The 24,519-nt window shown below is 46.9% G+C and overlaps 1 protein-coding gene across 6 annotated transcripts in view; it reads left to right on the forward strand.

Annotated features, from left to right (window-relative positions):
• Lifr (LIF receptor subunit alpha) overlaps positions 1-24,519 on the forward strand; it is a 115,162-nt gene that overhangs the window by 41,462 nt on the left and 49,181 nt on the right. The window contains exon 1 of one of the 6 annotated variants that reach the window (XM_050138931.1): positions 4,080-4,564. The exons of 2 other annotated variants lie outside the window; for them this stretch is intronic. In XM_050138931.1, coding sequence (XP_049994888.1) covers positions 4,464-4,564 — 101 coding nt within the window. In that variant the 5' untranslated portion in view covers positions 4,080-4,463. Of the gene's footprint in view, positions 1-4,079; positions 4,565-5,017; positions 5,290-5,442; positions 5,463-15,601; positions 15,637-24,519 lie in introns of those variants that run through there. 3 more of the 6 variants (XM_050138932.1, XM_050138935.1, XM_050138934.1) reach the window with 3 other exon arrangements.

Here is a 24,519-nt window from a genome sequence, read left to right on the forward strand (position 1 = left end):
AAGACTCCAATCAGACCAGGGCTCACTGGAACCCTGAGGGAAGGAAGAGTGGATGGGGACAGACAGGCAGGGTTTATTTCCCAAGTTATCCCTGTCATTCTTTCAGTGGCTTTTTCAGTCTGTCACGACCCCCCCCCCCCCCNCCCCCCCCCCCCCCCCGCCCCCATGAATCTCAATCCTAGGCTCAGGAAGGTGGCTTTAATAGCCCGAGGCAGTCAACTTTCCCCAGCTGAGCCGTAGGACACTAGATAGAGACTGGTCTCTAGGTGCCTCCCAGTGCTGGGTAGCAGCACAAGGAAGTGGGGGAGAACGTACTGTAGATATTTCAGCCACACTCGGTCCTCACAACTCCTCAAACTTTGCCCTCTCTGGACAACGGAGCATTCTATCACCTTTGTGGATACATCTCAGATGAAAATAACAGTGGCATTCACAGCCTACATCACTGCCTGTGCGAGGCACAGATGCCGTGTAGTTTTTATAGAAGGAGTTTGAGGCGGTGCACAGTGGGAGCCATGCATGGGGGGTAGAGGATGATACCTGGCCAAGGAAACTGTAGCAAAACTGACACAGCCATGTACAGTTTTACAGAAATTAAGTCACTTGATTTTTTTTTCACAACGCTCTGACATTGTTGCTTTTAGTTACTCTCATTTTAGAAAAGGAAATCGGACAAACTGAGATTTGATTCATATCTTCGGTCTGGTTTCAGTGTGAGAACAAAACAAAACTGTAGGAGACCAGTTCTAAGCCTTTCACCAGAAGTGTGTGTGGGCGAGTCTGTGTGTGTGCGCTCGCCTTCAGGCGCGTGTGCACGCATTTGTTCTGCTTGTATAAAATATTGGCTCAAAATGCTGGATTGAGTACTATAGTGATATTTTATTTGTGTTTTAGTGAATAAAACTTGCCTAAAAATCAGAAGGACAAAGAGAAGCCACTAGAGGTCAGGCAGTGGTGGCAAAAACCTTTAGTCCCAGGATTTGGGAGACAGAGGCAGGTGGGTCTCTGAGTTCAAGGCCACCCTGGGCTACACAAGATTCAACGCAAAAACAAATCCAGGTGCATTTGTTTACATTTTTAATCCTGGTACTAGGGAGTCATACACCTTTAATCCCAGCATGAGAGGGAATATAAAATGAAAGGAGAGACTTAGTCTGCTTAGTCTGAGATTGCCCAGCCTTGGTAGAGGTAAGACTTCTCTAGTGGCTTGTCTGCTTTGCTTTTCTGGTTTTGGGGTTGGACTCCAATATCTGTCTCTAGGTTTTTATTATTCATGCTACAGAGTACCTCTTAACTTAGACTTTTATGTATTATGTATACAGAACCCCTTTGACAGGGTTCCTTACAGATTTGGCCCAGGAATAACTTTCTCTTAAATGACATTATGATTTCTTCCACTCAACAAGGAGAGTTATGATATGAGAATTATGAAAATTCCCACTTCCCCTACTTCACGGTTATGGGGAAACTTGGGGTTTAGTTTCATGCTCATATGCTATTATTTGCCTGAACCAGGTGCTTATTATTATTATTACACTTCTTAATTTTTTTTCCTATGTAAGCCACTTTAAGTCCTTTCTGGAAGAAAGCACAGTCTAAACAGTAAAAGGACAACAAAATGCGATGCCATTAGGGCCATGCTAGAGAGGTGATGACCTACCACAGTGTGTTATGTGACACCCCTGGATCCCTTTATCTGAAAGGGAATATATTAGAAACAGGGTTCTGGGAAAAGCCTCTCTTACATGGTGTTTATCACTTTTTTTTTTCATGTCCCTTAAATAGCATTCCAAACCACTTTGGGGACAGAATATCAAATCTGGAGCGAATGAGCTGATTACTCTCATATGTCTTCTTACTGGGATCTAATTAAAGTTTTGAATCTTGTCCAAAACTGTGCTCTAAAATAAACCAATTTAAATCCACATTTATCAGTCAGGCTTACAATGGGGAATGGTTTCACCCATTTTGCTCATTCACCAGTGAAGAACTGTGCTTAATTTGTAGATTCTTATCTGGTTCCAACATTTCTTCCAGGAATACAGCATCCTTTATCTTGCGGATTGACAAACACTATCCACATTAGGTCATTCATCAAGAGACGCCTTCTGAAAGGCCAAGACGCTGTGATTCAATAACAAAACCCCCCAGCGTCTCAATTTTGCTGCTCAATTTTGCAAAGAACAAAGCCTTCCAGACCCAGGATGGTCATTAGGGGGATGCAATGCTTTTAAGGAAATTCCTATAGAGAAGAGAGGAGGAGTGGGGAGCGGGGAGGGGAAAGGGAGGAAGAGGAATGGGCAGAAGAGTAGGAGTCTCAAACAAAGTCATTAAATAAGAGGGATTTCAGCGAGTCTTTACACTTCAGTATCTCACTACCTCATTTCTATCCAATCTCAGTTTGCCATATAACCTGCGCTTTTACTTCTAATTATGTGATGTATCTCTGTTTCACTATTTACTTGACAGACGTTTATGAAGATGCATCAGGCCCTTTGTAGCATACAATTTAAATAGCAAACATATAGCATCTCACGAAAGTGCAAATGGTAGATATTATACGGAGTGGTATTTATAAACCAACTGGCTCCTGGAAAGGTCTGTAAAAATGGTGCCTATGTATGGCACTCACGATTGAGTTGTGATTCCTTTAAGAACCCATACTGGCTAATTCACATTTTTGTGCAACACATAGAAAAGAATTTACTCCGACCATTGCTGATTGCAGAATCTTATCAAATGCCCCCAAATGAGTAATGGATTGGTCATATCTAAAATTGCTAACGCATTTCTAAAGCAGTTGCTTTACAGCAAATACTATCTACTACTTTGTGTAAACATAAAACCTGTGATCTCTCACGGAGAAGTGTGCACACTGCAGCTCTCCCAACCATTCCTCGGTACAATGCAGGTACTATGGTATTCCTGCCAAGCTGTGACAAATTCCCAAGTTCTTACCCGTGAAATGGGCACACAAGGCAGGTTTTTCTGTGGTGCACGAGCTTCTGGGTAGCTCTTATTCACACCTACACAAGAAAACTTTGGCAATGTGTTTATGTGATCATGTGGGTTTTTTAATTTTTTTTTTTAAATTTTTGTACAATTTGTTAAGAGTAAGATAGTTTAACCACTATGGGCTGAACAGAGGTCTCCTTCCAGCTGGATGGCCACCGGGTGCTAAGGGTTGCTGGAGCAGGTTGGATGTGCTGATTTGTTTGGTTTTTCTCCCTTAAGAGGACCACCCAAACTGCACACATTTCAGGCCCCGGGAAAAACTGCATCCGCCCTTACAAGTGGGAACAGAACCCAGTTCACAGGTGTGTTGTGAGGGTTAAATAGCGAATACATGCAGAGAAAGCGAGGCCACGGGGTCAGCATTTTATGTAAGGTAAAGAGCATAAGTCTGTCATGTTGTCTGGATTTTAATTTTTTTTTTTCCGTGGAAAAGGATTCCGCAGTCCTGGGCAACAAAGGATTTGCCATAAATTTCATGGGCTCTGGCTATCTTTGAGTCTCTTTAGTTATTCCAGATTTAGATGCTTGTATTTTGTGTGCCTTAAATACAAAGAGAGAATATACATCAATTCTATATTAAAACCCTTAAATCTATTTTCTCTTCTGACTTCAAAACAAATGAAAATACCTTTGCTGGGCCCTAGAAGTTCTGTGCGCTGTGTCTAATAGAAAAGACAGGATTTGCCAATGTGAGTACTAAGTTTCTCAAGCCGTGGGAAAGAATAAGGATAAAGAAAAGCAACTGTGGTACAACTTAAATGTGGGGGGTGGGGGGGTAGTACAGACTAGAAATAGGCATATGGACAGCAGGAGGCAGTTCGTGTTCGAATTACACAATTTAATGGAGGTGGCCACTAGGACACTCTTAGTGATCGTCTTCTGGAAGACAGTATTGTTTAAGGAATTTATTTTCCACGCAGTGTATTTTTCAGGGGTTTTCTTGCCCATTTGAGAGTTAAATTATAAACAGGGAATATTTACTTTAGAAAATAAACTTCATCCTGCCAATTTGCAAATTGCTCTAGATTCTAGAGTCTAGAATTTCAGGCAAAGGTCTCTCACAAAGTCCTTGGCCTTGGTGCATCAGATAAGTCACGGAGGAAAACAAACTCCCCTTGAAAGGTGTGTCTGCAGAGCCTTGTGACAGCGTGCCAGTGGCTCCTGTCCGGCACATTTCGGAACTTTGCAAAAATTAATTGTGCTAAAGAGAACACCATCAAACGCATCCGGCACAGAGCGTAAACATCTTCAAACCACGATTCTGCGCTACAAAACCCTCTCCAACTAATTTCATTTAGTGCTTTACTCTGGAGGAACACCGAGGCCAAGTGAAACTGCGGAAATAGGAACAATGCACGGAGGAAAAATCTCACCCCATTAAGGGATCCGTTTCTTCTCTGCACAAATAAGCCCACCACGCCTCGGAGGCAAGACTAGATGGCTCCAGGATGTTCTCAGAATGCCCCCGCGGGCCCTCAGGAGCTGAGAGATCCCGCACCAAGAAGGAAGAGGACCTGAACGGCAGCGCCTTGGCCCTCGGGCAGTTTAGGTAATACACAAAATTATAAAAAGAAATCTAACCAACAGACGTGCCTAAGACAGAGGCTGGTGTCCATGTACATTTTCGGGGCGACCCCGGTTTCCTCCTCCATGCAAGGTTTGCAAAGCGCAGTGACAGCCGTACGGGAGCTGCGCTGGTTCCCGCAGGGCCGCCTGGTTTCCACGGGCCTTTCCAGAGGCTTTGCACCGGCAGGGCCGCAGCGCTCTCACCCGTGGCTCGGTGACCTTGCAAGGCTTGCGGCGCGACCCGAGTCTCAGCAGAGGCACCACCCTGGGCGCTGGGCCCGCGCGCGACCGAGCGGCTCCGACTCACGCGCGCCCTCTCGGGCCTGCGCCCGGTGCGCGCGGCAGGGCCGGCGAGGGGAGGGGGGGTACGGGCGCGCGGGGCGGGGCCTGGGCGGGGCCTGGGTGCTGCGCCCCCCGCCAAGCTTTTCGCTGGCGCCGCCCCCGGGCGCGCAGTCCGCGCCGGAGCGTCTCGGCTGTGGCCGCGGCCGTTATCGTCGCCTGGCGCTGCGGTGGCTCTCGGGGTTCTGGGAGGGCAGCGGCGGCCCGTCGTCGGTGGCCTCTGGAGCCGGCCTGCGAGGGGACAGGGAGGCCGGAAAGGTGGCTGTCTTCGGCCGGCTCCTTCGCGATTGCAGTCCCGGGTTGCAGGGTCCGTGCTGCCCCGGGGCGGCGGCCGGCTGGGATGGCAAGATAGCGGCGCGGGAGCGGCGGGTGAGTGCGGGGGCGCGGCGCGGCAGCCTGGAGCGCGTGCGGGGGGGGGGGCGCGTCCCCGGCTCTGGGGCAGCCCTGATCGGGCTCGCGCCGTCCGTGCCAGCCGAGGGTCAACCGTGCTGCCCGCGTGGGCGCGGACTGCACCGCGCCGAACTTGTGCGGCGCGAAGGGCGGTGAGTTCCAAGGCCAGAGGTGACCTGGTGGGGGACGGGAAGGACCTTTAATTCCCCATCTGGAACTGGGACCTGCCAGATGATTTCTTGCCTCTGTGCCTCCGCAAAGTAGTTCCTCGTCTTGTTTTTATGGTGCATTTGACTGACCTGTCTGTATTTCTAGGTGCTTGTGTCCGAAGGCGCTAAACTTCCTAAACCCCTAGTTAAAGTGTAGGCGAGCGACGTTAGGCTTCGTGATTGGTGGCATTCCTGATGTGTTCCCTAAAAGCACAGATCGTGAATTCAGACGCGTAGAAAACTGCACAGAATGTGTTGTGAACTTACATGAGAGCCTGAGTAGTGTGATTCCGGCTCCGTCTTCAGCTGCCACAAGTCTTTCATTTACACTTGGCTTATCTTTGTGTCCATTTTTGTATGTGTGCTTAAAGCAGTGAGATATTGACAGGACATGTGTGCCTTTATTGACTGACATTTACATAGAAATACATTCTTTGCATTTACTTTGTGTTTCCTTAAATACGGTGTTTTTTTTTTCCCAGCAAAGCTTTCAGTTTAAAGTTTGTCATTCAATTCGTCTTCAGTTGCATATTTAATTCAGCAAAATTGCTTAGAGTCAGGTTGATATGACTATTTAGTCAAAGGTTCAAAAGTGCTGCCCAGGTCGCGCGGTGGTGGCAGTGGTGCAATCTTTAACCCCAGCACTTGGGAGGCAGAGGCAGGTGGATCTCAGTGAGTTTGAGACCAGCCTGTCTACAAAGAGAGGTCCAGGACAGCCAGGATTGTTACACAGAGAAACCCTGTATCAAAAAACAATCCCTCCCCCCCCCCCAGCAAAAGTGGTGCCCACATTATATTTCAAGCAACCTTCCCCCACCATGAAAAACTAAAGCATTTGTTTTTTGCAACTGATGCTCTCCCCTCTCCTTACACGATTATTTTGATGCGGACCTGAAGTCATACTGCACTAGAAGCAGAAGCTTCTAGTTTAAGCCTTTCCAAGGAAAGCCGACTCAGCATAGCCCATGCTTTTAAAAACACTACATTGTTCTCTTTGTTCCTTTCTGTCTTACATCCAGGTGGAAACTGTGTCCCTTTGGAGGCTTCTCTGGAGAGCTTTAAGCTCAGTTTAAGTAGGAGGCATATTTTCAAGGAGGCCTGGGCAGCTGCTGGCTCTGCCAGAGTTGAACGGAGGTGTATTTGCTTTGTACTAGGTGAGCTCACAAGGCTCTCGGCGCTAATTAAGTGGATCCTTGGATTCTCTTCTGGGAAATGAGAACTGGGCACTGTGCTATTAAACCAAGTGAAACTTTGCTGAGTTTTTTAAAAGAAACTTTTGGTTCTGAAGACTCATTCTTGGGGGCATTGTTAGTAGTAGTATAGAAGATGTCATATTCATTGGGGGATGTCTCTTCATATTGAGAAGACTCAATAGTTACAGAAAGTTCAGAATAAAAAGCGCACCTCTACCCCGCCACGCCCCCACAGCATCAGTAAGAACCAGGCTTCCAGACGCTTGCCTTTCCTCTCGGAATATAGCCCAGTGCTCTGCAAACATTTTGCTCCTTTGTCTTCTGACTGACTGGGATACATTGTATGCCCTGTTCTGTGCCAGCTTCTTAGCCTCCCCCTGCGGAGTCCAACATCCTGACCCTTGCCATCAGTCCCGGAAGAAAAGCCGCCTCACTCTCTCAGCAGCTGAGAACTCCATTAAGGACAAACCGTAACTCACTTCAGTTTCTCTTTCGTGATAGGTATATACATTCTTTCTGATACCTTGCTGTGAAATTATTGTAAAATACTTTTTTTTTTAGGCTTTTAAGTGGATTTTAGTTATTCCCAGGGCCCAAAGACAGCAGTGAGTTGCTTCTTCCCTTTGCAGGAAGTGGATGCTTGCTCTGCCCAGTGCATATCCTTTGCTTTTATGACTCCAGAGTGACCCACAGGGATTTGTGGCATCTTCGCTGTGAAAAGAGAGCTTTGATGGGTAGGACCTAAAGTCATTCCCTTAATGACAGTGTGGGCCTTGTTTCAACAACAGAAAGGAACAAATGTGTAATTATAAGAATAATGTACCAAGGCAGGTGTGGTACCTTTAATCCCAGCATTCAGCAGGCAGGGGCAGATGGACCTCTGCGAGTTCTAGGCTAGCCTAGGCCACAGAGTTCCAAGTCAGGGCTATATAATGAGACCCTGTTTTTTTTTTTTTTTCTTCTTCAATCTTAAGAGTTTAAATGATTTAGAATATGCATTGAATGCTCATGCCTTTTATTAAATCGACAGAATGGTTTTATGTTTCAGAAAGTTTGCTCGCCACTAAGTTAAAACCTGTGCTTTCTGTGGTAGATCACGCCGTCTTCTACGTCAGTGTGAATAAACTGCTTTCACACCTTTATAGGCTGGGAAAGGATTACTGCCAACTCTTAGGGGAAGGATGCTTTTGAAAATATTTGTCCTTGGCATCTCTTGAGGGATTTTTTTTGAAGCAGAATGAACTGTCGAGCTTAGGTGGTGCTAATGCTGGCGCTGGAGCCTGCCGCATTGAGTAGCCTGATGTGATCATAGGTGGAGGCTGTAGATTTTTGTTGTTGTTGTTGTTTTGTTTTGTTTTTTTTTTTTTTTTTTCTTCCAGAAGCTGTGAGGATCCTTTCAAAATGTAATTGAAACCCAATTGGCTCTGTTAGTATTTAGGGTGTGGCTTTTTTTCCTTTGTTATTTGGGAGCTAACATTGTGGTGCCAATACAAAAGTGTTACTACTGTCCATATTTGTTCTTCTTAAACGGGTGTTCATATACCTTCTGTTAATATTCCGGGCAGTTTTCAGGGTACTGAGATTCAGTTGTGTGCAGGTTAAACACCTGGCTATCATGAGTTTCCATCTGGATTGTGGAGATGAGTTAAAATCGGGGACCAGTGAAGACGATGCCAGGTAGTGGCAAGGACTGATGGACTAGCATGGCTGAGCTGGGTGAGGATGCAGCCTGAGGGGCGGGGGCCAGAGGATCCTCATTGGAGTAGGAAGGTTGGAGCTGAGCACTGAATTCTCAGGAGAGGCAGCCGGGATTTTGGTGAATGGGGAGGTGTAGCTCAGGCAGGGGGCACCTAGGCGACCTAGGGCCACCATGGTGCTGTTCTGGGGGTCAGGGAGGAGGGGAGTTTTCCAGGATGTGCTGAGCTTGGTGTGCTGCCTCTGTTTAGAGCTGTGTGGGAGAGTCCTCCATGGGCTGGTGGCGTTAGGAGTTCAGGGCTAGGTCTTGCTGATTCCTGTTGCACGTGCAGCTGAGACACCACCTACTCTGGGCTTTATTTGTTGAATAACTGAACAGGTAGATAAAGATATTAAAAAATAATCTTGCCTGGTTTTTGGTCAAGATTATATTCATTATTATTATTATTATTATTATTATTATTATTATAGTTGATATAAGTATATAAATGTTACCATAATTTGTATTATATACACACACATATGTATAACTTGATACACATGTGTAATATGAAGAAGGAAAAGAGACAGGGTTTCTCTGTGTTCGAGGTTCAAGGCTGGCCTTGAACTCATAGAGATCTACTTGCCTCTGCCTCTCAGGTGCTGGGATCAAAGGCATGCGCCACCACCATCCAGCACTGGTCAGAATTCTTAGTCAGGAAGGAGTCTTTATCTGAGCTCTCCACCTTGGTTCTGACCCTTGACCTACCACGTCTGTTACAGTTCACACACTCTCAAACTGTTGCCTTAAGCCAGTTGCTTCTCATTCTTCTGCCACGAAATCCGAGTCGGAAATGCTAAAAACAAAACAAAACAAGGCCCTTTTTAGTAAACCGTAGTGATTTCCGAGAGAGATTGAGCCCGAATTTTCACTGTTGACCCCAGTGAGATGCCATTTGCACGGGGGGTAAGAGTTTCTGGCGCCTGTTCCTGTGTGGCTGTTTAGGTTCTCCGGGCGTGCGGATGGCTAATGAGCTGTTCAGAAGTGTGTGTTTCACTCAGGTACTTTATTCTCACCGGAGGAATGTGTGTGTGCCTGCTCTATTTTGGGAAATAGCAGGAACTTGTGGTATTTCCTCTTCCCAACTCCTAATCTGTTTGTCATTCTAAATATATGTTCCTTTATATTAATTGAAAGCTTGGGAAGTGGGTTTGATGCCAAGCAATGGCCGTAGCCGTGTAATAAGAGTCGGGTCTCTCTGCAGATTGACTGTTGGGCTCCTGTTCGGCATTAGGAGTTCTCTCACCCTTGCAGAAGGGGAGTTTGATTTTTCTTTTTAAATGCCCCCTCCCCGGACTGACTGATTCCTGATGATAGCAGCTTGCTTCCACGTAAGATAACTGTATTTCCCTACTTGCTGGGGTTCAAGCTGTGCAGACAGTAAGAAAAGAATGGACTCTGAAATGCCTCCGTCTTGAGCCGAGCAGCTCTGCTCATTTCCGCGCTTGCAGTGCAGGCAAATAGCCGATGCTGGGGGTAGAGAGATGGAGAGCGTAGAGGCCAAGAAATTCAAAGCACTTTCAAGCAGTTGCCTTGCAGTCCTCCACGGGTTGCAGAAGGACAGGAATTCCAGTTGTCTTACATTGTCTCAAGTGACGCCACGCATGGCCACATATGCTCCTTCTGGCTGCAGCCAAAGGAAACTCAAGTTGGTGCTCAAAAGCCTGCGACTTAGCGTTGGAAGGTGAGGGGAAACTATCTGGTGGATTGTTTTGTTTCGTTTCCCAGTATACTTTTGAATCGTGGGGAAAGTCTTGGCTATTATTCATTCTTTTGGTTTTATAGGGCTGAACCAGTTGGAATCAGCACACCCAGCTAGAGTTGAGACTGATCTTGCTAAGTGGTAGTACCTCTAGGAGCCACTAGGAGGCGGTGTTACTTCCTGAAGGTATGTGTGGCTTGGTGCTGTGTCTGCTCCCCAGAGCAGACTTCGGCAAGGAGTCCCTAGGTCGGAGGACAGTTGAAAGGGTGGTAGCAGGAACATCTGGTGGAAAATGACAAGTGGTGACAGATGTAGTGTTTCCCACGTCTAATATTAGAAAACGCTAACGGGGCAGTTGAGTTGCAATCATTTTGTCGACAGAATTATGTGGGTTGGTTGAGCTCCAGTGGGGGTAGGAAGGAGATGAGAATCTATTGCCAGGAGCTACATGCTTTAACCCCTGTGGCCAACCGGAGTGCCACCGTAAACACTGAGGCAGATGACAAGATGCCAGCTGTTTCCACACAGCAGGCCTGGAGACCCACCGCTTTGCCATTCTTTATGCCTTTGTGTTTGTAGCATAGCTGTGAATAAGGTGAGAACAGTCAAGAAGCTTCTCCAAAGAAACAAAGTTGAGAGCAAAACCGTCTGACGGGAACTTTACTCCGTGTTTACATTAGGGTACCTGGGTCACCCAGTTTTACTGCAGTTTTAACAGATGGTTTTAGGGCAGAACCTATGTAAGATCTAGATAGAGAGGAAAATGCACGCTCTTGGGAAAATATAAATTCAGGGTTCAAACAACCTAGTGCACCTTGAGAGGAGCAGAGGGCCCTCAGATGGTGTCTGGCGTTTGGTAGGTAAAGAAACTGAGCCCTAAAGGTGCCACGGTTTGCCTGGGAACAGTCACTGGCAGCTGTCATCTCAACCTGCTTGTGCTAACTCTCACTCAACCCTAGGATTCTAAAGTAGCATCACCCTGAGGGGTTCACCACTGTCAATTTCCGTGTGTCCTCAGCACTGGCGTAGTGTCCACTGCAGGCACCCCGTATTTGGTAAATAAATATATAAAAGAATGTTGAGCCTGTCAGATTGGTACATTAGCTGTGAGAGCATTTATACAATATGAAAGAATATGTAATTTATCATTTAAAATTTTTTTTACTCTATTATATAGAGTATTTTAAAAAACAATAGAGTGTTTTACAGCTCCAACTCCCAACCCTAACAGTGTCCAGATCGGCATGTGTCACTGCACCATGCCCCTTCCTGGCTGTGCACTGGATGTTCCTGCGGTCACCCTGTCAGTCTGCTGGTGTCTGGTACCCTCCACATTTTATCTCCACTGTTTGAAAACATAGGTACTTTCGAGGTTGAGCAGCTGTGCCTTGAATTGTTTACCTTTCTTCTAAATGTATCTTATCAGCGATTTTGCTGTTTAGAACCTTATGGCCCTGGCAGAACTTGGCTATTTGAAATCAAATCTAGCAAACTTTGCAGGCTGTGGAAATTGTCGTTTCGTGATGCTCCTGGCGGATGTTTGAGTTGTTGTAACTTTCCAGGAGGGCAATTTTGTATTACTCATCAGAAGCCTCAAAAATGTGCCCTGTCCCTTAGTCAGGCATTTCTCCCCCTAGGAATTTAAACCATGAGGGGATGAAGGAAAAAAAAAAATAGCATGTATATAGAAACCAGCTTCAGCCATAGTCTGGCCTCACCGCACCAGTGTGTGGGTGCTCCGGCTGGGAGCCCGGTCTTTCCCACAGGGATCACCAACTTGGCGGGAAGAAGTTAGTGGCATGTATCAGAAGGGAGACCGGGGAGGGGGGTGGTTGCCTACAGATGCTGAGGGGCTGCTCCCCCACAATATACACCCTAGAACATCCCTGCGATTTGCCCGGACTATTTTGTTACGTTGTTTATACAAGTTACACACTGGAAACAGCTTCCATGCTCAGTGATAGGATGGATTGTGATATTCACATGTCACGGAGGAACAGTGACGTAGTGGGGACAGATGCTGAGAACTCATCATCTACGAGCCAGAGGACAAGGTGGCGGCTTTGGCGTTGGAGTATGTGTGTGCATGCTTATGTGTGTGGTCGGTCTCATGCCACTCCATAGAAAGATGCCAAGATTACACTCCAGACGCTGGGTGGATTATTTCTGTGTGGAGCAACTGAAGCGCCATTGCTCTTTTAAGTCCCCTGAATTCCCAGTATCTGAGAGTACGTGGTACAGTTATAGGGTGGGAGGAAATCCCATTCCCGTTCCCAACGTGGTGTGAACTTGAGTACGTTCCGTGTCTGTTTGGGTCCCGGTGATGCTGCCGGCTCTTGGTGCTTACCAGTCGAGAAGGTTTGCCAAATATACCCCAACCCGATAGGGTGATGACAACTGAGTGTTCTTAATACCAGAGAATTTCTAGGTAGAATGTGTCGTTGTATAAATTACCCGGGTCACGAAGACCATTTCAGGGCACCCTGACACAATATTGTTCCTGGTCACTGGGAAATATGTTGAATTTTTTTTTTCTTCCCGAGACAGGGTTTTTCTGTGGTTTTGGAGCCTGTCCTGGAACTAGCTCTTGTAGACCAGGCTGGTCTTGAACTCACAGAGATCCACCTGCCTCTGCCTCCCGAGTGCTGGGATTAAAGGCGTGCGCCACCACTGCCCGGCTGTTGAGTTTTTAAAAGTAAAGCATTTATGTATTTGCGTGTGAGTACGCACGTGTGGTGGCACATGCCACAGTGCTTGTGTGGAGGAGAGGCCAACTGCCAAGGGACCATTTTCTCCTTCTGCCCAGAAGGTTCCAGGGATCTAACTCAGGCCATCAGCCTTGGGTCTTTGTTATTGGTGTCGGTTTTTTGTTGTTGTTGTTTTTGTTTTTTTTTTTTTTTAAATTGAAGATGAGTTTTTTCCGTCTCTAGTTGTATTGAGCACTCCTATGATACATTCTTCAAGGTTAGAGCTGACTCATTCAGTGGTGGGTGTGTCTGTTTTTGCCAGGCACTGGATAGGCCCCAGTGCCCCCGGACTCAGGTGCCCTTGCTCCTGGAGTGACACACAGGAGCAACCACTGCACCGTGGAGCCAGGAGGTCCACTCAGTCATTGGTCGGCACTGGAGGAAGGTAGCAGGCCGCAAATCCTGGCCTCCCGTCCTGTGCTTTCCAAAGGAAGCGCGTGATGTTACTTTTGAGTGAACACAAACACTGCCATCTGCTTGTTCAACCTGCTGGATGAGCAGCCGCGCCATTACGTCACCTTGTTGACATTTACCGATGACTTATATTAAACTTAGGTGACAATTTCTTGGGCCTCTAGGCTGAAAACTGCTTCTACATCTTCTGGGAAGGGCACACCTTCTGCGACTGTGAGGGAGAGTGCATGCTTTTGTGAGATCATCTTGGGTACTAAGTTTCCTCGTAAATCTAGGATGCATGGGATGTATGTGTATTCTGAGTGAGAAATTCCAGCATGCCATCTTCCCACGAGACAAGGGCAGTTGTACCTCTCACGACAGTACGTGAAACTGCACTGCCTCTCATGAACTGTGACAGTTTTGAACGTCGGTAGTACTTGTGACCAACGTGCAATTTGTGGGTCCGCAGTGCGCACATGTCTAGGTTCTGGGATGGCACCGAGCCTCAGCAGTCACAGAAGTCACCTTCATGGCAAATGCTGGCCTTACATTTCATTTCCTCTTATAGCTAAATAAAAGAAGATCATCTTATGAATCGTGAATTCTGTAGTCCTCATGGGGGCTATAGACATAGCCAGGGGCCTCCTGCAAGGTCAACATTTTATCATATATCATATTTCCATCCATGCCAGTTTCCCACAGCCGATATCACTCCCTGCTCCTCCTCTGGAAACAGAGGAGTTAGCTTGCTTCCCTTGGGGGTGGGGTCACCTTGTGAGAAGCAAGGAGTCTGTTGTGGCAGGTAGGCAGCCAGCTGTGTTGTGTTGGCAGGAAGACGCCGACTCGGGACTAAGTTCAGGACGTAGCCAACCGTTTCCTGAAGGCCAGGCTCAATGAAGCTAGAGAGGACTCTGTTCTGGACGTTTCCAGCTCACAACAGTCAAAGCCCTGAACCCTGTCTTTGTTTGTTTGTTTTTCGAGACACTGTGCACGCTGTCTTACCGTGTGCCACAGGCCGTGTTGTTGGGGTCAGACTTAAACGCTTACAGGACAATGATGTGGAAGAAGCTACAGAGCTAGGTCTGTCTTTTCTTTGTGCTTTTGACAGAGGTCATCAAAAGCGCTTTTTATGAGGTTTTTTTTTTTTTTTAGATTTTGTTGTTATTGCTACTGTTGTTTGCTTGCTTGGTTTTCTTTTAAGACAGGGCTTCACTCTGTAGCCCAGGCTGGCTTATCCCCAAATGCTGGGATTGCAGGTTTCAGCCACCTCACCCTGCTTTACATGAGCCTCTTAACTCTCCAAGAGGAAAGACAGCAGGGTGCTCTGGGAAGTAAATGGCCCCTGAAATGTGATTTAGACATTAATGTCCTTCCGTTGTCATCTGTGTGATAAGCTTGGTCCCCTGGGGGCTGGGATCCCACAGTTCCTTCTGAGCACACACCTAGAATGACCCAAAGACCTTCCACTGAGTCCCGCCTCTCAAAGTTCTTCTCTAATCCCCAGCCCCAAGGACCTTAGAACCCAGCACAGTGGACCCCTGGGGGACATAAGCCATCAAACCACAGCTTCCAGGAACTTGCAAATTCTTTTCTGGGTCAGAAATGAAAGACTTTTAATGTAGCTTGTATCATTTTGTTCCATAATTGAGAATTCAGAAAAAAATACTTGCTCATTTTATTAGCTGCTGTTTCTCTACTGGGAGTTGTTTGTTGTCATTCTGCATCTGTGCGTTTTTAGAAATTGACCTATCTTTTGAGTGTGGGAGACACACCATTAATCCCAGTTGGACTTGGGAGGCAGAGGCAGGCAAATCAGTGGATCTCTGTGAGTTTGGTTTGCATTGTGAGCTCCAGGTCAGTCAGCGCCACATAGTGAGCGTCTGTCTCAAGGGAAAAAAAAAAAGTGGAAAAAGCTTCAAAAATGACACAAGTAATATACTTACTTAATAAAAATTGGGGAAACTTGGAGACCAATTCTTTAAAGGTTTCAGTCTCAGCCTTCAGAGGTAACTCCATATGATATTATAGATGATAGATTGATTTCTGTGCATATTTAGACATTGTACTGACTAATTTTATGTCAACTTGACACAAGCTAGAGTTATTAGAGAGGAAGGAGCCTTCGTTGAGAAATTGTCTTCATAAGATCTAGCTGTAAGGCATTTTATTAATCAGTGACCAATTGGGGGAGGGCTCAGCCCATTGTGGGTGGTGCCACCCCTGGGGGCTGGGCAGTCCTGGGTTCTATAAGAAAGCAGCCTGAGTAAGCAAGGGTAGCAAGCCCAATAAGCAGCTCCTCTCCATGGTCTCTGCAGCAGCTCCTGCCTCCAGCTTCCTGCCTTGGGTGAGTTGCTGTCCTGAATGCTTTTGATGATAAAACCATTATATGGAACTGTAAGTTATGTAAACTTTTTCCTCCCCAAGTTCTTTTGTAATGTGACTTAAAATGTAGATTAAATTAATCGTCTTCCATGATGCATAATTATGCATAATGTTACATTTACAAAGTCATTTATTCGGCTTATTTGACGTATTTCCTCCATACCTTTTTGTGTGTTGGGGAGTTTTTATAACTCCTGGTGGTTTTAGCACTGAGGAAGTGAGCTGGGCCTCTCTCACTCGGTGACACGTGCCTGTCGCTTGGGGAGAACCAGGCAGTAAGCAAGAATCACATGCCGAGATACCGATGGGTACTCTAAGGGCTCAGTGGTGAAGGGTGAGGGCTGTGTGGCTGGGCGGTCACTAGGGACCATTTCTGGTGATGCCAGAGGGCTTGCTGAGCAAGTGAATGCCAAGTCAGACCTGAGCAATACATAGAACCTATAGAGAGGTCCAGGGAAGGAGTTTCTGTGCAGCAGGAATAACATATGCACGTTCCTGAGGGGGACCGGGCCTGGTTGCACATGAGGAACAGAAGGAGGGAGGCCATGGTGACTGAAAGGAAAGAGGCGTGTGTGGAAGGGGAATGGGGCCTGCCAGGGTCATGGGAGAGAAAGTGGAGTGTGTTTATAAGACTTGGCCCCAGTTTTAAATCCACAGTGACAGGGTCTGATGGCTATTTTTGGATGGTGACCATGGCTGCTCTGTGCAGAATGAGTGTGTGAGGAGCAAGGATGGAGGCGTGCGAGAAGGCTGCTTCAGAGACTGGTAACAGCGCAAGCAAGAGGCTCGCATGGCTGACTCTGGGGCTAGCAGTGAGCAGAGTGGGCAGTGTTTGGTTGCAAAATGAATGAGGCTGTAGCTACCAGGCTGGTGTGCAGAGGAGGTGGAGGCTCCCCTGCAGGAAGGGGTGGATCAAGAAGTGCTAGGGCGCTTTCCTTTGCTTTGTTTTGGGGAAGGCTGAGGCAGGATCTTGTTGTATAGTCTTGGCTGAACTGCCTCCTGCCTCAGTCTCCCAGGGGCTGAGATGATAGGCGGGGACCGCCATGCCTGGCCTGTGGTTTTTGCAAGTCGCTTTTCGAAAGTGTCTGTATCATTTTTTTGATAGTGGTAAGACTAGGGGAGAACAAGTTGGGGGGACTGTGACTCAAGCATCTGTGTGGGGCGTGAGCTCAAACTGTCTGAGACTGGCAAGAAACAAGTTGTGTTTCTGGAGAGAGGGCAGGCGGGAGCTCTGCAGACATCTAGGGAAAAGTCAGAACAGTTTAAAAAGGAATGCTGAGCTCTGCAGACATCTAGGGAAAAGTCAGAACAGTTTAAAAAGGAATGCTTGCAGGTTTTACTTAAACTAGCATGTGTTCTTAAGAAACTCGTAAGATTGCTGCAAGAGGTGGCCAGAAGGCTGACAGAGGTGGGACCTTCAGTGTCTCCACATGATGCGCACTCTGGTCTTCTCATAGACAGTGCAGGTGCACAGGGAACATCTTTGCCATTTTGTCCAATAGCCCTTGCAGAAAAGGTTCTAGAAATGGCTAGATTTGTTGTTGCTGTTGTTTTGCTGTTATTTTTGTGTTTTGAGACAGGGTTTGTCTGTGTAGTCCTGGATATCCTAGAACTCACTCACCATATAGGCAAGACTGGCCTCAAAGCCACAGAGATTCTCCTGCCTCCTGCCTTTGCCTCCCAACTGCTAGGACTAAAGGCATGTGCCACCATGTGCCGCCACACCTGGCACCGAACTGAGCAAATAGTGAATAATCAATAAATGCCTATCAGATTTATCAGAATGATTTGTCATTCTTACCACAACCACCATCACCGCCATCATCATCGTCAAGTCAAAGGCTTTCAAGTAACGTTACATCATAACGTGACTCAGAATTCAGACCTTGGAGTCACAGTCACAAGCCGGGTTCCATTTCTGACTTTGCTCTTTACAGATCATGAGACTCTTAACCCTTTTATTTCCTCGTTGAGTAACACATGAGAGACATCCCCCTGCCCCCAAGCTCTGTGGGGGAAAGAGAGGCTGTCAGAAATGGAGCTGGGTTTCAGCCTCTCCTCATTCGCCCCGTGGTGGCTGGCCTCATTCTCACTAACACTGTCTAAACCATCGTGGGGCTGCATCGCACATCACACGCACGATTTATTGTCCATTAACGTCTCTTAGTGTTTAAATTGTGCGTTTTTACTTCTGATTTAGTATCTTTTTATGTTTTGCCCATTTCTGTGTTCTTGTATATCAAAACTGTCATATTTGTTGCATGACATTTTCCTTAAGGGAAACATCAACGTATCCAGTTTGCTGAGTAAGATGGTTTCGTGAGCTATTTCTGTCGACTGTGGCAGGCGTATGTACTAAGCTGCAGGAGCACCGGAGGGTTGGATTCAGGGGACATGAGCTGGGATCTGATGGACAAGTGATGGAAAGGGAGATCTGGAAGGATGTCCCCGGTGGAGCAGTGACAGAGGAAGGCAGAGTCCTGTGTGTTTGTTGGACTTGAGTCATGGGCCGTAGAGAAAGGGGCGGAAGAAACATGGGGTTCAGGGAGTGAAGCTGGTAGGAAATGGCAAAGAACTTGTGCCACGCTCTGACTGGGACTTCCTCGGGGCCAGGGAAGACTGACTGTGTGCGCTGGGGGACTTGCCTGGGATCTTGCAGCAAGTGAGGGCTGAGAGGGCCTCAGCAAGCCTGAGCCTGGACATTTGTCTTATTTCTCCATTACCAGTGTGACAGCGAAGGAGACAGTAATTATGTTGTCCTTAAAATAAGACTGGAGTGGTGGGGAACCATTCGGCATGTGATTGGAGATTCTCGGAGCTTACTCACCCACGATCCTTAGGATGGATTACATAGGGAGTTAAGAGATGAATTAGAACATTTAAGAGTAAGGTTTTTGTTGAACTCCACAGGGACAGGCTATTCCCTATGTCTGGTCTCAAGAAGCTTCATATAATGGACACGGGCCCACCTTGTAATATGGCTGCCAAAGTAACAGTATAATAATTTGGGTAATAATTTGTGCATTTTATCTGTTGTTATTCTTTAGACTAAAAAAGAATCTTCCAATTTTAATACCCCTAGAGGACAGGACTGTTACTGTGGCAGCCATGTTACAGTGTGGGCCACTAAGTTACAGTTTCCTCCCTAACCTGTATCTGTTCGTGTTTCATGAGTTACCACAGTTGTCATGTTCATTTGTACCCCGGAATTGCCAGTGTTGCATGTGTTCTATTGACTTAACTTATTGGATTTTTTTTTTTTTGGCATCTTCCTTACCACATGTGCTGGATTTGCTCTTCTATACATTGTTTTCCTTCCGCAGCTTTAATGGCGGGCTTCCTTTATCCAGCACATTGATGAAAGATGTCACACACACACAGGAAACTGTCACAGTTGTTTATCCCTTCTGTCCTGCTTGGCATCACGAACTAGCACTCCAAGTAAGCTGGTCAGCTGGTAAAGGGAGCCTTTAGCTCTGTTTATTCAGAGCGATTGTCTGGTTCTCAAACACCATTGGGACCTTAGGGAAGATCTCATTCACCTAAGAGACCTTATGTCTTTTCCTGCCTCTTGGTCTTCTAGTCCAAGAGTTTGTCAGGTCAGGGGTACAGCTGGCCACTGTGACCCAGTCTCTCTTCCAGATCAATACTTTCTCAGTACTTTGTACTTGTAGTCAAATCCAGGATCAATATCAGGCCTATGGATCCCTGGGGTGTAGATCCCTGCCACTCCAGTGCTTAATCCAGATCCTCAACTGGATGGACTGTACAATCACCTAGAAAGCAAACCTCAGGGGTGCGTGCGTGCATGCCTCTGTGTGTGCGCGCGCACACGTGCCCGTGTCTGTTTCCAGAGAAGTTTAAGTGATGGGGCAGACCCACTGTGAAGGGAGTGACGCAGCACTAGGCACTGGTTTTCCTTCAAGTTGGATGAAGCAAAAGGAAAATAGGAGAACTTTAGCTTTATGCTGATTAGCGACAGAATGTGACCAGCAGCCTCCTGTTCCTGCCATCATGTCTTCCCCACCTTGCTGGTCTGACCCTCAAACCAGGAGCCAGAATAAACCGGCCCTGCCTTCAGGCTTCTTGTCACCTCTTTGGTCACAAACAGTTATGCAAGCTGCTTCTTGACAAAATGACCCTCATTGAAGGATTTCTGCCAAATACCAATTGCTTCTAAATCTTTTTTTTTTTTTCTATTCCACTCTTACATTTAAGGTGGAGCGAGCCCTCCTCCCCTTCTCCCTTCCTCCTCCTTTTCCTCTTCCCCTTCCTTCCTCTCCCCTTCCCTGCCCTCTTGTTCTTTTGAAAAGCATTCGTAGTCTAAGCTGATGCCTAGGATTTTTAGGTCTGAGAATAAAAGGAAAACAGAGTTCTTTGGGGGTAAAAGATTTCAGATTCTTGACTAGAAAAGTACTAAAACATTAAGACACATTTAGGACAGTATCTGTGCATTTGAAATACAAATATTAGAACAATTACCTTTTAAGATGAGAGGTTTTTCTTTTTTTTTTTTGGCATTTCATTTTCAGGCAGGCTTTTAGTTGTCTCCCTACGAAGTGTTTTGGCCTGGAAGTGTGTTTTGTTTGGCTCAAATGGTATTGCGGTATTTTCCCCCTAAATGGCATTTAGAAATAAGGAGATTTCACTCTTTTTTTTTTTTTTAGTAGCAAAGCCCTTCCTCTGATCAGGAATGGGGAAAGCCTGGATAGGCCTCCAGTGCCCGTAGGTAAAGGTGCCTACGTTGTGGACAGCAACTCTTCATTCCTCTTCTTTCTGAGTCTGTGTGAGACAAGACATAGGTTCAGATTTTGAGACACTGGAAGCTCCATAGCTACAGGACACCCCGGGCATCTCTGGGGGGGGGGGAAGCAGACGGAGGTGCAGGCTGGGGGCTGCAGCTCACCCCCGCCGCACCACCCTTGGCTACTCACAGCCCCTTTGGCTGGCTGGTTTCTGGGTGTGTTCGCCTTTTCACCTGCTCAGTGAGGAGCTCAACTAATCAAAAGTATGCTCAGAGTCGGAAGGGGACCGCTAAGACAGATTTTTCCCGTTTCGTCCCCTCGGCGCAGACTTTCAGACTTTCGAATCAGGGTGTGATTATCACGTGCTCCCAGCAGCAGGTGACGAGCCCCCTCGCACAGCATTAACTCAGCAAGGCAGAAGGAGAGCAAGGTCTGCCGCTGCTGGGTGCTCCAGGTAACTGACAAGGTGCCCTGAGAGGACAGCCCCTGTAGGGTTGTGTTTGCTTCCTTTGTTCTTTGTTCCGGGGGCACGTAAAGTAAGGACAACCTTGAGTCAGAGGCCTGCCCTTGGAGAGCTAAGACCTAACCGTCCAGCTTTGTCTTTGGTCTTGTCCCTGCTGCCACCATTTCAGTGACAGTAGGTGCTGGAGCCCTGGAGCCCTGCCTCGGGTTCCCTGACTCTTCTCTTGTGGATTTCAGTTTCGTGTGGTGTTCCCGAGCTGAGATTTCCCAGCCCTGCCTCTTACCTGTGGGGCCTTCCCTGGGTCTCAGTGTCTTACTCTAAAACGAGGGAGGAGAGCGACACTGACGTCATAGAGTTGTCACGAGAATTAAACCCAATAGGGAACTTAAAGAACTTATAAAAGTGCCTGGCCCTGAATAATGTACATAGAGTTCATGCTGTCTGCAAACTCAGAGTTCCTCTTTGCTGGCAGAGATAGCCAGAATCCGCATGTGAAATGCACAGAATGATTGCGTAATAGCATTTTCCTCCCAGAATTCCTGCAGCCCTTTATGAGGGGGTTTAAACTCTGTTATTTAGAAAAGAAACTAACAGCAATTTGAGCTAAGGTTGTCATTTTGTTTCTAAATGTATGTGTTTACCTCACTCTCTGGCATGAAAAGGAGAGGTGGGGGAACAGTTGAGATATCTAAGTCCTTACTAGGAACTTCGTTTGAATACATTTGGTCCAGTTGTTAAATAAGTCTTGAATATAAAATGCTCTTAGATGTAAAAGGATCATAAGGCAATGGTCTGTTCAAGGAGTTTAAAAATCAATAGGAAAGAAAGGAGAAAGAGGGAGAATATTATCTCTATATTTTGTGATAAACATGAAAAATGGATATTAAAGTACAGGTAGTGCTTTGCTTGAGATAAGAGGGTTAGCTTCAGAACCAAGAAGCATCCTTGACCCTAGAAAAGAGAGGGTGGAGGAGATTGTGGTGTGGATATTACATTGTAACTTTGGCTATAGTATCAGTCCTGTGGGTGGGCCAAATTCCTGCTGTTTTCTCTGGAGCTGGAAAGAAAGGGCTGGAGAGAAGGGGGTGGGGGGGATGGGTGGAGAGAAGGAGATGGCGGGGAATGGGATGGAGAGAAGGGGATGGAGGGGGAAATGGGATGGAGAGAAGGGGGGGGGGGGGATGGGGTGGAGAGAAGAAAGGGGTGGAGGGGGAATGGGGTAGAGAGAAGGGGATGGAGGGGGAATGGGATGGAGAGAAGGGGATGGAGGGGGAAATGGGATGGAGAGAAGGGGATGGAGGGGGAATGGGGTGGAGAGAAGAAAGGGGTGGAGGGGAGAAAGGGATGGAGGGGAGAGTGGGAGCTGCAGCTTCTGGGCGAAGCCCTTCATCTCACGAGGAAGCTGCATTGGTGAGGTCCTAGTTGGAGACATGGAATGAATTAAAAGATGAATTAAGTCACCTATGCAGGAAGTGGTGGGGGTCGTGGCCAAGGAAATTCGAGGAATCAAGGATGGGAAAAATAAGGGGTGTTGGGGGTAAAATTGGTGATTAGATGGGAAGGGCGAAGAAGGAGTCAAGAGTGACGGTCTTGAGCGATCCGGAATTGGCCCGTGGCCTGAGGGAACATGCCTAGGGGGAAAGTGAGTTTCCTTGTGTTTCCTTTGGAGTTTTGAGGACTCCGAGGCATCCAAGTGCATATGAAGCATCCAAGTATTTTTTTCACATTTCTTGGGAGCCTACTTGAGTGGATTTGTGTAGATAAGCGCTCACTTGTCTGGTAAATGGTTAGTCTGTAGCTGGGCAGGGGCCAATTCTGTGAAACAGATTTGGAAGTCATTAGCGTGTGAGTGGTGGTTGAAGCCACAAGAGTGGATAATACCCAGTGAGGGGAAAAAGAGTGAGAAGAGCCAGCAGTCACCAAGCTAGCCAAGGAGGAGCGCTCCCTGCTGGTGTCAGGAGCCAGCGAGGGAAGGGGCGGATTTAACACATGCACTTAGCATGCGTGGTACTGATGGGGTAGCTGAAAATGTCACCGTGATGCCGCCTGTGGGGGATTCTGCACCTGACAGTCCACAGTCAAAACGCAGGTCACCAAAACCATTGTACAAAATGACTTTGAGACTACCCAGTGCGTGGACTGTATAAAGTGTAAAGGAGGTTTGGGTTTGGGCTCCCTTCTCTGAGGTAATTCATTGTATTTACACAAGTACCAAGGTGCAAAAGAAAGAACAGTCCAGACTCTCAGGCACTTCTGGCCCTAGCAGGTTCTAGCAGGTTGGATGAGGAGGACTGGACCTGTTCTAAGGAACTGCTCTGCTCTTGGTTGTTTTGAATGTGAGCCTTTATCAAGCTTTCTTACACAGTCACATCACTTGTAGGTAGGATGTTCTTTGGGTTATTTATCTGCTTGTTTCTTTACTTGTATGTTAATGTGTGTAGGTGCACACACATGGGTATGCGTATGGAGGCCAGAGGTCAACCTCTGGTTTTGCTTTTCTGGGGCCATCCTGGCCTCCTTGCTTTTTGAAACAGTGTCTGTCTCTCACTGGGATCTGTGGCTCACAGATGAGGCTAAGCTGAATGGCCAGGCAGCAAGCCCCAGGAGTCTTAGTGTATCTGCCACCCTCCACCCCCAGCAATGAGACCATAAGAATGCCTCATTGTGCTCAGCTTTTAAGGGGATGTAGGGAGTCGAACTCAGGTCCTCGTGCTTGCCTGACATGTACTTTACTGACTGAGCTGTCTTCCCAGCCCTGGGAGTTTAATAATAGAACATCTCACTCCTGTAATAAACGAAAGTTCATTGTTTACTAGTTAATTATTACTTATTGAGTCACTCCTAGAGCCTTGCCGACGTGAGTGATGAGTGAACAGACATTGCTCTTGAGGGGGAGAGGGCATCCATCCCTGAAAGGCAGGAAGAATAGGAAACGCCATAGGAGATACTGCAAGGGATGCCCATAGGGGCCATGGTTGTTGGGAGTCACTGACCCGTTGGAGTATGTCACATTTAGGGAGCTACTGTGGTGTGGGAGAGTCCCAGAGCCAAGCATCTAGAAGGGCCTTGTTCATCACACGAACCCAGCTGTGTGTGGAGGTCCTGAGAAGCCTTCAAAGGAGTTTTGAGCACGTTCTTGTTTTGGTATTCTGGAGTTGACGAATGGAGACGCTTTTGAATTAACAGAAGGGCCTCAGTGGAATGAAAATTGGCCAACTTGGCATGGAAGATCTTGAGAAATAAAAATCTTGAAGTCATGTACTAAAAACTGTTCTTGGGAAACTGAGATAAAGTAAGACAAGAAATAAAAAAATATTCTGTTTAAATAATAGACTAGCATGTTCTTGGGGGGGGGCGAATATTCTACAACATTCCTTCACTATGGTGGATGTTTCTTATAACATAGTAAAAGTTAAATTTCAATATTGTTGTCCTGCCTGCAGGATGCTGATTAAAGTCTGATGCAGTGGACCCCCTAAGTACTCTCATGCCTGGAGTATTTTATTAATGTTTTCACAATGACCTAGTCAGAAGTTACCTAGCAATTTTGAATTGCTAGGTCAAAACCCACTTAATAGGTATTTATGACCTAGAACTTCAGTAACAGATTGGAGAAGTCATGCGTGTCAACTCAAAA

This window comes from Alexandromys fortis, unplaced genomic scaffold (assembly GCF_014885135.2).
Source record: "Alexandromys fortis isolate MF-2015 unplaced genomic scaffold, M_Fortis_MF-2015_v1.1 scaffold_37, whole genome shotgun sequence".
Taxonomy (NCBI): domain Eukaryota; kingdom Metazoa; phylum Chordata; class Mammalia; order Rodentia; family Cricetidae; genus Alexandromys; species Alexandromys fortis.